Here is a 12318-nt window from a genome sequence, read left to right as displayed (position 1 = left end):
CACGACTGCATAAAGCGATTAAAAGTAGAACAAATTATTTTGAACAACCATAGATGAATCACTCTGCACATACATCACTGACAAGTCTGACATTCCATGCAGCACCGACGAAAACATCATGACCAAATGGCTGGACGTGAGGAAACTGTTCTTCAGCATGAGAATTCTTAATCATAGCCTCAGCCAAGAAGGTCATGGACTCTTATCTTTGGGATTTTGAGACACAAAACCACGATTATTGGCTACAACTGAATTTTGCTTCAACAGAAAAATGCTCCTTCCCACAACCTATCCATGGACACATCTCTGGTGAGAACAAAATCATGACTACTGTGCAAGTGTGTTTTGAAAACGAAGAGAAAAAGCTGTTACTCGGGGCATTTCACCCTCACAATACCACAGATGGTTACATCCATAACAACCCAGTTCCATAACAAGTGCATATTTCAAAGAATTTGTCAGAAACGAGTTATTCCGAATAAAAAAAAAAAAAAGTTTGATGGCCTGATAATTCCGCAGCTTGCATTGAAGAAGTTTGAGAAAGTGTTTACCTTGAGAGACTTGTATAAAAAACACCAAATGCAGCCTGACATGGCACGATCATATTATTCAGGTTCACACCGTCGTTACTAAATACTAACCATCGTGAAAAAGAAACGACTTCAAGTGAGAATTAACAGCTCAACCGTTAAAGAGTACAAGTTGAGACCAATCAGTGGAAAAAGAAAAAGCAGGTATCAAATTATCGTTTTATTGAACATTAAAAACATAGAAAACTGTGCACAAAAACAAATACATAGTATTTGTAATAACACGCTCACTAATCCCAAAAAATTGGTAGAAATTACCGACGTTTACAATTACAAAGTTATATTCCTATTAACATTACAGTGTCAGAGATCGTGAATGAAATCTAAGAGTTAGTCGAACAGAAAGTGGGCCTCGTGGTGCTCAAACAATCCGGAGTCCAAAAAAACAAAACGGTTTCAGAAATCGAAATTGCCCTTCCAAATTGAGCTTGTCAGCTACCTGGGATCTGAAATTGCCCTTCCAAATTGAGCTTGTCAGCTACCTGGGATCTGAAATTGCCCTTCCAAATTGAGCTTGTCAGCTACCTGGGATCTGAAATTGCCCTTCCAAATTGAGCTTGTCAGCTACCTGGGATCTGAAATTGCCCTTCCAAATTGAGCTTGTCAGCTACCTGGGATCTGAAATTGCCCTTCCAAATTGAGCTTGTCAGCTACCTGGGATCTGAAATTGCCCTTCCAAATTGAGCTTGTCAGCTACCTGGGATCTGAAATTGCCCTTTCAAATTGAGCTTGTCACCTACCTGGGATCTGAAATTGCCCTTTCAAATTGAGCTTGTCACCTACCTGGGATCTGAAATTGCCCTTTCAAATTGAGCTTGTCAGCTACCTGGGATCTGAAATTGCCCTTCCAAATTGAGCTTGTCAGCTACCTGGGATCTGAAATTGCCCTTTCAAATTGAGCTTGTCAGCTACCTGGGATCTGAAATTGCCCTTCCAAATTGAGCTTGTCAGCTACCTGGGATCTGAAATTGGCCTTCCAAATTGAGCTTGTCAGCTACCTGGGATCTGAAATTGCCCTTCCAAATTGAGCTTGTCAGCTACCTGGGATCTGAAATTGCCCTTTCAAATTGAGCTCGTCAGCTACCTGGGATCTGAAATTGGCCTTCCAAATTGAGCTTGTCAGCTACCTGGGATCTGAAATTGCCCTTCCAAATTGAGCTTGTCAGCTACCTGGGATCTGAAATTGCCCTTTCAAATTGAGCTTGTCACCTACCTGGGATCTGAAATTGCCCTTTCAAATTGAGCTTGTCAGCTACCTGGGATCTGAAATTGCCCTTTCAAATTGAGCTTGTCAGCTACCTGGGATCTGAAATTGGCCTTCCAAATTGAGCTTGTCAGCTTGCTGGGATCTGAAGCCAATGGTTTAAAAAGGCACCTTGGAGTCTAAAGTAAATTGCGACCAACCTCCAGAACGCCTTCCGATTCCGAGACGATTTAAGTGAAGTGAAGCACATACGTGTCGGGTTAAATTGCGGGTCATTAGTTTGCGTACATTCATGTCATTGGAAAAAAAAAAAACCAGAACAAAACCCCCAGGGTTTGTTTGAAATGACTAATCATTGGTGATGAGACCGTCGTCGTCGCCACCGAGATGCAGCAATTTCAAGGTGAAGCTCTGCACGAGTTAGATAATTTTACAAAATGTACATATCTTACAAAATACCGAAACAGTATTTCACTTGATTCCCTCTCCTTAAGCACCCCCTAATCCTCTACTACTCTAAGGTATCAAAAATAGGTTTTAGATTCACTATACGCTCGACATGTATGCGACGCTTCAATACTCCGTGAGATCTGAAAAATCCGAAGAACAGGCGACAGGATAATGGGATTGGAAACTACACAGTATAATGACGTTGATGATGCAACGGCATTATAGTAAGTTGGCTATTTTAAGATTATCGTTGAGGCTGTAAACCCGCTTTTGTTTTTAAGCTCGTTTAAGGGGACCTGTCGAGATAATATTATTTTGTCCCGATTTACCTCAAATTAGCATTGGTGCTCCTCAGCCTCACCTCGTTCCAATACCTGTGGCATTTGTACCCTCGCCTGGGGGAGCTGGTGTTTTTGGCATAATTTCAGAGTTACGACATAAAACCTGGGTTGGCATATAGGTATGTTATTGATATGTTAGCATTTGCATTCAGCTGCCATGTTTAAGGAGACAAGTGCCCTTTACCCTGTAATGATCATTTGGAGTGGATGCTACTCCCATCAACCTCTCAGCAGATCATTCATATATATATATATATATATATATATATATATATATATATATATATATATATATACATCCCACTTTAATACTGATTGGCTTATTATTTGGCTTTTATTTTTTTTAAGTCAGCCTCATGCCATGCAGGTTGTGCGTGCAACAAATTACAGTCAGAATGTTTTATTGTCACTTGCTTTGTACATCGGGTGTTTTTTTTGTTGTTGTTCTTTGTCGTGCTCTTCCGCAAGCGTTTGACTTGTAAATAAAAGCGGTGCAGGAACCGCACGAGCTGGTGGACGTTGGAAGCATGTACTACAAAAAAGGTAAAGTGCCACCAGCATTGGATTCAGACTAGCAATCTGACATAGCTCTACGGCCGAAGGAATGCTTGGTTTGGTGACATTGAACAAGGACATCGAGTCACCAGAAATGGCGTCATGTTAGACCATGTTCACCGCATAGCTTACGCACAACGTGTTCTCACCTTGCAACGTCGTGACTCCACTTTCAGTCCCATCAACATCAGAGCTCTCCAGTGTCAACCCAAACACAACTAACCTGATGTAAATCACAAGGTCACTTCGCCACATCACCTCTCGCCAGACATGGTCGTTCCCCTTGCTTGTTCCAGAAGCAATCGTGAATGAGTGTGGACAATTCCTATACATGCTTTTGAGCTGCATCCATATCTGCAAACGTGGAGGACTGTTGTGTGTATGCAAGCAAGAAAATTTTACAGCAGCCATTAATCGGTGTCCGGGCAAGAAGTTTACATGTCCTACACTATTCACAATTAAAATCAAAAATGTATCTATAAATTGGAAGCAAGCCACAAACAATACAAAAATCACTAGAAACCAAATAACTAGGAATTGCTCTTTTAAAAAAAGCAATGAAAAAATTATCTCAAATATATCTAAAAAAAAAAAAAAATCATCGGCATCTTACAACGAATCTTTGCAGATCCCCCACCATGCAAGCACGAGCATTCATTGTACCCACATATGAACTTTACATGGACATCACACAGGCAGTGACCATCTCATCAGAAAGCATCTTACAAGCTGTCCGAGCAATTGATAAAAAGTCATTAAAAAATGAGATGCAAAACCCTTTGGCCGTCACTGTCTTTTTCTTTTTCTCTCCAAACACCAGGTGCAGTGAAGTTGGCCTCTCCTGCTGCTCCTAGCAGTAAAAATTCTTTGAAACAAGGCATACCGTTTTTAAAAGGTTGTACTACCTGGAGCTCACAAAGCAATTTGAACAGGTCTTTCAGGTTTTCCCCTTCAAATGGATGACTCCGCATCTCTCGTGGTCTCTGAATTGATGACTATGAAGGGTTTATTGCTGCTGTCAATCTGGCACTGTGGAGGGTCATCCTCATAGTTGTTGGGTAGTGCCTGCGTAGTCGACGAGCCTGGGGCTTTCAACTTGTCCAGCACACTCTCGTGACTGCTGTAGATCACTGGAGCGTGTGTGCCGTTTAGCCGGGACTTGCTTAGTGAGCAACAGTGGAGGAGGTTCCCCTTGGTCGACTTGCCGCTCTGCGCTTGTGATCCAGTCAATGGCAAAACACCATTCTTGTGAAGCAACCACAACAGGAGACAAATGATACAAACACAAGCAGCAAAGAGCAACGAAAGCACCACCACAGCAGAAGTGCCAGCCTGTTGTGTCACTGGCGCACTATCCGGAGCTTCCGCAAAGACTTTGACTGTGTAGGTGGCAATCGACCACCTGATGCCAGACTCCGTAGCGAAGCACTCGTAAGTGCCGGAGTGCTTTTCTTTGGCAGATAGCACCACCAATGCGTCTTTCTGCAGTATGTAGACATTATCACTGTGTACATCGTGGTCGTTGTGCTTCCAAGTCAGTGTGCCCAGGTTTGAAAGTGTAGCGCAGTGCAGCTCAAAGCCCCCTCCATCCTGAACCGTTTTCATTTGAGGTGCGACTGATGGGGCATAAAGTGCAATATCAGTATCGAGAAAAGAGTTCTACACAAAAGGTCTTACTAGCACATTGTGGCCAAGGCCAGTGGGAACTTACCCACTGTGGCCCTTAATTCGTTCGAAACCCCAAGGGCTCTCCCTTTTCCTGCTCCTGTGGAGCACAGGAATGGCACCTCGTTAACTAACCTATTGGATTTATCAAGTTTATCGAGGTAGAGGATTGAAGTGAAGTGAGGGGAATGGGGAAATAATAGGGACTGAAGGTAGTTGATTTTATTTGGGATGTTATTCATAATTGCATCACAGAAATGAGGACTTCAGAGAAAGAATGGAAGTTGAGGAAGAGGAGATGAAAGCACATGCTTGGGTAGTACAGAATGGAAGGGGTAAAATGTTCTGCCATTTTCCTTTTTGGGGGAACTTACAACACTCACCGCCCCCCTGCCCCCACCCCTCAGACCTTCCCCTTTCATCTTTGTATTTACAATATGCAAATGGAGGTAAACATGCAGGAAGAGCAAAATCAAGAAATCACTAAGAGCTGCCAAAACCAATCATGTGTTCCCGCAATTATGAGCTTGCTCCGGGGAAGGGCGGGACGGATTTTTAGGTCCACGTGTCAGCTGTCCTCACGCAAGGGCCTGCCCAGCCTGGAGGACGGCCTATGATCACATGCCAAGGCACTCAAAAAAAAATCTACAAGTAAGAAAATCTGTCAGGCAGGCCACTGTAAAATGATCAACTACGTGTAAAATCTCAATCGAAGGAAGATTTATCATTCAAAATTCATTGTCCACCAAGTCTCTTCCCCACCAAGACAAAACTTTAAGCAACAAAACAAATACGGAGGGAATCAAAAGTCAGTTTACATCTGCATGTACTTATTCTGGTACGCTTTCCTGACCTGCATTCCTGGGACACCTGCTGTTGATGTCGTCACTGTTAAACTCCTGAATGAGTTCTCTGAAAACGAAAGGGACGGGGGGCATTTATTTAATCACAAGGAACCACCAGCCAAACTAATTCACACATTCTTAATTGATGCACAATGAAATGGTCCTGAACACAATCTAACACCGACAATATAATCTAACACAATGAGAATGTCATCTGGATTGTTAAGATTGACTGTCACTGTAGATGTAAGATTCAAATTCACGAAAAGCTAACCAGTGCGGTGCATTTTTCTCTGCATTGCACTAGTGATAACTCAAAGCTCTGCTGCAGTCCCTCAATGCAAACAGTTGTGTGAAACAAATAAAGGTTGTGTGGAGCCTCCTGCAGATTGCTGAACTTTTGATCTTGCCCAGCATACATTCAAATGCTATGAATAGGTATTACAGGTATCCATATTTCAGATGCAGTGCATTTATGTAGAGAATTAACAAAACATTTACTGGGTGGGACAGGATGCAGAAATGGCTTTCCTGTGTTTGCAAACAAAGGCTGGAAGCCAGCAGTCAAACCCAACGTCCCAAGCGCAAGGCAGATCAACCATTACGTGTAAGCTTACAGGGTAGTGCGTCAGGCCAAGCATCTCTGGTCTTCATTAAGGGGCATCTGCTTGGAGCAAAACATGGCTTATGCTCGAAGCATGCAAGCGTTGCACTATGCTGGGTGTGGTACCAGTGAGGATTTATGATGATGAAGATGCATTACCAAGACAGTGCAAAGAGTTGCAAAGCATTTGTCGATTGTTCACTGCTTCCATGGACCTAGGGAGTGGCCGTGATTAAACGGGGGGAGGTCGGAGGTCGGGGAGTTGCATTTGTTTGTGAACAAATATGGATCTCGTTTGGGAATGGAGCAACAAAAGGGGAAGGGGACAGGAAGGAAGCCATCGCAGGACAAAGAAGAGTTCTCATCTAGCACTCAGAGCATCACAAATGATGCGACTATGGCCATCAGAATATTGGGATGGAAGATGAGCGAATGTAAATATGGTCTTTGGGTAAAAGGCATTTCCATCAACCATGTCCAGTAATTGACAGGAAGTCTGCCGAAAGAGCAACACAAGCATTGGGTGTATAGGCTGCTGTGGTCCTGAACTGCAGAGTGCTTCTGATTGGTAATCTAGATGATGTAAGAGCGATGAAAGCTAACATCGTGTAGGAGCTAACACATTGAACATGAAAACATGCACAGACACATAAAACATGCAATGAAGGGAGCGGGAGACGAGAGGAGGAGAGAGAGGGAACACACAAGCACATCAACAGTAGAGAACAGGGACGTCGGTAGTTCTGTTGAGGGAGGAGGGCTGGAGGAGGAAGGAGGGGTACACGGTATAAAGCCAATTAACACTTCTAGGAATTTCAGGAGAGAAGTTGAGGATTGAAAGAGGCGGATTTGGGGTGTTTTAACGGGGGTAGAAAAGATCAAGGTTTTGGACGGGGGAAGATAAGAGATGGTGGTGAACAGTTGTTTTGAAGACCTGGAGGGAGGAGAGGGATTGAAGAGAGTGAGGGAGTTTGTTCCAGAGGTGACAGAAAAGAGGAATGAAGGAGTGAAGGTGAGCAGAGAGTCTTGATTTTGGCAGTTTCACCAGAAGAGGGTTGCAGGCAGATATTTGCAAAGAGTAGGCGAGCTATCGCTGGCACCATCGCCAAATTCAAAATTATTGCCTGAACTAGTCAAACGTCAAGCTTGGCCTGCTGGTTCATGAAGACTCGAGCCAAGCTTCTCCCAGCTGACCCCACAAGAAAGGTGGAAGAATGGTGCCCGTCAAAGAAGATGAAGAAACAACAAAGAAAACCAACACGTATATCTAAAGGACAGGTTCAGGATGATGTTTTGGCCACAGGGTAGACTTAATCTTATTGCCTCGATTGAAAAAAAACAAAACAACATTCCTCAGCTGACGAGGTGCAGAAGTCAAATGTATGTCTTTGGATGACAGCTGTAATTGCACTGTTTCCTGTGGGTGTTCAAACTGCTGCCAAGCGGTTCAATTAGTGGTACACTTATAATATGCGGTCATATCAGTTTATTTTGGTCCTATTCCACCCATGTGGTGAGTGTGTGGTAACATTGGTAGAACCATGTGCAAGCAGGTACCCATTTGACTTGTAGGTGATTCTCTGGCAACTCTTGGCACTGAGGTTCCAGCCGCAGTATGGGTCTCGGGCAAGCAAGCAGTCCAAGCACAACCGGTAGCGGCTGCAATTTGCCGTGGGTACTCCCAGCACGGCAACAGGGGAACCCACGAATAGTGTGTCCTGTTGGTTCAGGATGTGTGCAATCAGTACAGTGACAGGTAGAGGATCGTTTAAAGATTAGCGCCCAACACTCAGAGATCTTTCCCAAATAAAGCATGTCAATCGTGATAGTGCTGACCCCAGACTGCTCATTTTGATCTGTTGAGAACTGTCTTAAATGGATCTGTTTAAAATAATCTGTTGAAAATGGATTCTGTTCAGAATGGATCTGTTTAAAATAATCTGTTGAAAATGGATTCTGTTCAGAATGGATCTGTTTAAAATAAATATATAAACAAACAAAGGCCAGCATTGAGTGACCTCAAACCACTGTCAACATGAAAGGTTAGCAGACAAGTTAGATTCAACTTCAACTTTCAAACTGAATACAAGTTACATATGAGCAAAAACAAAATACCATACAAAACAAGCATTCTGAGTATTGCACTGCAATACATGTCCCCTACCAAAGTTCAAAGTGCCATAACTTTGTCAAAAATGATCGAATATGCAAATTTATGCACGGTTAATGATGGTTTTCAAACTTGATCTGAGGTATGCTGGGACACATGTGTCACGCCTCGCCTCGTTGATAAGCCCGCAAGGTCGCTCCGTGGAGCGGCCTGCACGTATTGCACTGTGTGAATTATATAAATTATTACCAACTCACGGTCTGAGGTACTAGCGATTCAAGAGATATCCATTAAAAAAAAAAAAAAATTTTTTTCGTTTAATTAACGATATCTGCCAAACCACGTGCCCTATCGCAAATTCCAAAAGGACATTTTAGTAGACTGACATGCTGAACAGATTTGTGAAGTTTCCCCTCGATTGGATCAAAAATGAGGGAGGGGCTCGGTTTTAAAGGTTCATGCTTAAAAACGTCATAACTCTGAAACCATCAGTACTTTATTATATTTTCCGGTTCACGATCAATGATTATATATATATATATATGTTGCTCGGCTTGGCTCTGCCCCTCCGGAAAGCGCGCGCTGTGTCGCGCTGTTGACGTTCGCGAGACGAGGCTGAGGACGCGTAGTGCGGCTTGAGGAGAACTCGAGAATAAACGAGAGATATCCATTTAAAAAAATATTTTCGTTCCATTAACGATATCTGCCAAACCACGTGCCCTATTGCAAATTCCAAAAGGACATTTTAGTGCTGAACAGATCTGTGAAGTTTCCCCTCGATTGGATCAAAAATGAGGGAGGAGCTCGGTTTTAAAGGTTCATGCTTAAAAACGTCATAACTCTGAAACCATGTGACGCATGACGTCATGCTCGCTGACTTTTTTGTTCGTCATGGGTATGCGATTCTGCCTGCAAAGTTTGGCCTCGATCTGTTCAGCCGTTGCAGAGAAAAGGGGTTTTCGTGTTTTCACAAAAAACAATATGGCGGCCGAACCACGTGACCTGTGACGTCATACTTACCATTAAAATATTCTACAGACCGAGTCCATCATATGGTGAAAATGTTATCTCAATCGGTCCTATTATTGCAGAGAAATTGGTTTTTAAAGGAAAGTAAAATTTAAAATGGCACTGAGTTAAGGATCATCAGAATTATCAGATTTACCAAAGTTCAAAGTGCCGTAACTTTGTTAAAAATGATCGAAACGTCGTGAAGTTCGAACCTGACCTGTAACTTATCATGAGGAAACCATGTGCCAAGTTTGAAATCATTAGCATTAAGCGTTTAGAAAAAAGTCCGGAAAACTGTTCTTTGCGTGACGGACTGACGGACTGACAGACTGACGGACGGAGGGACGGCATGCAAACCTACACATAGTCCCCTCCGGTGTACACCGGTAGGGGACTAATAATAACCTCACAAACACACAATAAAATTCATGATTTGTATGTAGAAATACAAAAATGTGAACCTAAAAAACATCAGAAACTAGAACGGCACTCGGTAGAGCGCATATCTCCACCAGGCTGAACAGTTTATGTTTTGTATCCCACTGATTGGTTTCGGATCTGGATTCGGACCGAAACCAAAATCTAATCGGCTTGTTCTTGTCGCCGGACCAACTCATCCCCCAAGTTTAATCATAACTCGTCCACAACTTTTTAAAACATCATGTTATATATCGCTTTTCACCCGATCTCTCAATGGTGAAGAATCACTTCAAAAATTAAATAATTCTCTGATCCGAATCCATATTCAGATATTCACCAAAATCGAATAAATTCTTCCTTGTCACATACACAACCTGTCCACAAAGTTTCGCCTGAATCAGTCCATAACTTTTTGATACATTACACGACCAAAAGTATGTGGACACCCGAACATCACACATCTCATTCCAAATTCATGGTCATTAATATGGAGTTGGTTACCCCCCCCCCCCCCTCCCCTTCTTTGCTGCTATAACAGCCTCCACTCTTCTGGGAAGGCTTTCCACTAGATGTTAGAACATTGCTGCGGGGATTTGCTTCCATTCAGCCACAAGGGCATTCGTGAGGTCGGGCACTGATGTTGGGCAATTAGGCCTGGCTCGCTGTCGACGTTCCAATTCATCCCAAAGGTGTTCAATGGGGCTGACATCAGGGCTCTGTGCAGGCCAGTCAAGTTCTTCCACACCGATCTCGGCAAACCATTTCTGTATGGACCTCACTTTGTGCACGGGGGCATTGTCATGCTGAAACAGGAAAGGGCCTTCCCCAAACTGTTGCCACAATGTTTAAAGCACACAATCGCCTAGAATGTCATTGTATGTTGTAGCGTTAAGACTTCCCTTCACTGGAACTAAGGGGCCTAGCCCGAACCATGAAAAACAGCCCCAGACCATTACTCCTCCTCCACCAAACTTTAGTTGGCACTATGCATTTCAGGCAGGTTGCGTTCTCCTGGCATCCGCCAACCCCAGATTCGTCCGTCGGAGTGCCAGATGGTGAAGCGTGATTCATCACTCCTGAGAACACGTTTCCACTGTGGAATTAGGAATTGTGGAATTTCCACTTGTAGAAACATCTGTCAACTCTGCCTACAAGCGGCATGCATTCAAGTCCTGTGGTGAGGCGGTTGCTCTGAAACAACTTGCCTTCTCTTCTGACCGAAGACAAGCTCAGATAATTCCACAAAACCCCCAACAAGTGTGTGTCCACTCTCAGGAGAGCCAGAAGAAAACATCAAGACAACTCTCAAACCTGACTACATCAAAACCCTGTTGGCACCTTGTCAAGTCTGTCTCTGGCATATGCTCCCTCTCCAACCCTTAGATGGAGTCGTCACTGTTCGGAGGACGATACACACACAAAAAACAAGAGGTGGGAGCGGAGGGGAAGTCACAGCCAGAGGTACTCCTGGGGGCTGGGAGGTGTAAGGTCAGTACAAGGGCAGTTAGAAATTGAGTTATTGATGTAAAGTGCAACTCCACCGGCAGGGCGTGGTTCAGGCCTAACAAATAAGAGGAGACAGTAATCGGGGAGAGGCACTAAAGAGTTAGGGGCATCCTGTAGGAAGAGGGATTCTGTTGAACAGATAACGTCTGGTTTATGGGCAGTGGCCTAGATTGAAAGATCTGTCAAGTTAGAGGGGGGACTTCGGAGGTTTGAGGTCCACACAGTTAGAGATAGGGAGGAGGAGTTGGGATGGTGCATGATGGGGGAGGAGAGGCTTTATGGTGGAAGGTGAAGGCTTGTATGTGTGGGGTGCAAGGGAAGGTTTGAGTGCAAGAGGAGTGGGGGAAGGTTTGTGTGTGGGGGATGCAGGGGAAAGTTTGAATTTGTGGGGTGTGGGGGAATGTTTGTGTGTGTGTGGGGTGCAGGGGAAGGTTTGAGTGCGAGGGGAGCAGGGGAAGGTTTGAGTGTGGGGGGTGCAGGGGAAAGTTTGAATTTGTGGGGTGTGGGGGAATGTTTGTGTGTGTGTGGGGTGCAGGGGAAGGTTTGAGTGTGAGGGGAGCAGAGGAAGGTTTGAGTGTGTGGGGTGCAGGGGAAGGTTTGAGAGCGAGGGTAGCGGGGGAAGGTTTGAGTGCGAGGGGAGCGGGGGAAGATTTATGTGTGTGGGGTGCAGGGGAAGGTTTGAGTGTGTGTGGGGAGCGGGGGACGATTTATGTGTGTGGGGTGCAGGGGTAGGTTTGAGTGCGAGGGGAGCGGGGGAAGATTTATGTGTTTGGGGTGCAGGGGAAGGTTTGAGTGTGTGGGGAGCGGGGGAAGGTTTGTATGTGTGGCCTGTGTGGGGGTGCAGGGAAAGGTTTGAGTGTGAGGGTAGCGGGGGAAGGTTTGAGTGTATGGGATGTAGGGGTAGGTTTGAGTGCATGGATGTGGGGGAAGGTTTGTATGTGTGGGGTGCAGGGGAAGGTTTTGAGTGTGAGGGGAGCGGGGGAAGGTTTGTATGTGTGGGGTGTAGGGGTAGGTTTG

The 12318-nt window shown here is 44.4% G+C and overlaps 1 protein-coding gene across 6 annotated transcripts in view; it reads right to left on the bottom strand.

Moving 5' to 3' along the window:
- Nucleotides 1-737: 737 nt before the first annotated feature.
- The window catches only part of LOC137420801 (semaphorin-4C), a 187062-nt gene continuing 175481 nt past the window's right edge, over nt 738-12318 (bottom strand). For 3 of the 6 annotated variants that reach the window (XM_078772285.1, XM_078772286.1, XM_078772283.1), the window contains exons 13-16: nt 7812-7972; nt 5659-5717; nt 4852-4905; nt 738-4756 (exon numbers count right to left, since the gene is read on the bottom strand). In XM_078772285.1, the coding sequence (XP_078628411.1) occupies nt 4092-4756; nt 4852-4905; nt 5659-5717; nt 7812-7972 (939 nt within the window). In that variant the 3' untranslated portion in view covers nt 738-4091. The remainder of the gene's footprint in view (nt 4757-4851; nt 4906-5658; nt 5718-7811; nt 7973-12318) is intronic. The other 3 variants (XM_078772287.1, XM_078772284.1, XM_078772288.1) reach the window with 1 other exon arrangement.

This window comes from Myxine glutinosa, chromosome 2 (genome assembly GCF_964187855.1).
Source record: "Myxine glutinosa chromosome 2, kmMyxGlut1.1, whole genome shotgun sequence".
Taxonomy (NCBI): Eukaryota; Metazoa; Chordata; class Myxini; order Myxiniformes; family Myxinidae; genus Myxine; species Myxine glutinosa.
This window is presented reverse-complemented; position numbering and strand designations above follow the sequence as displayed.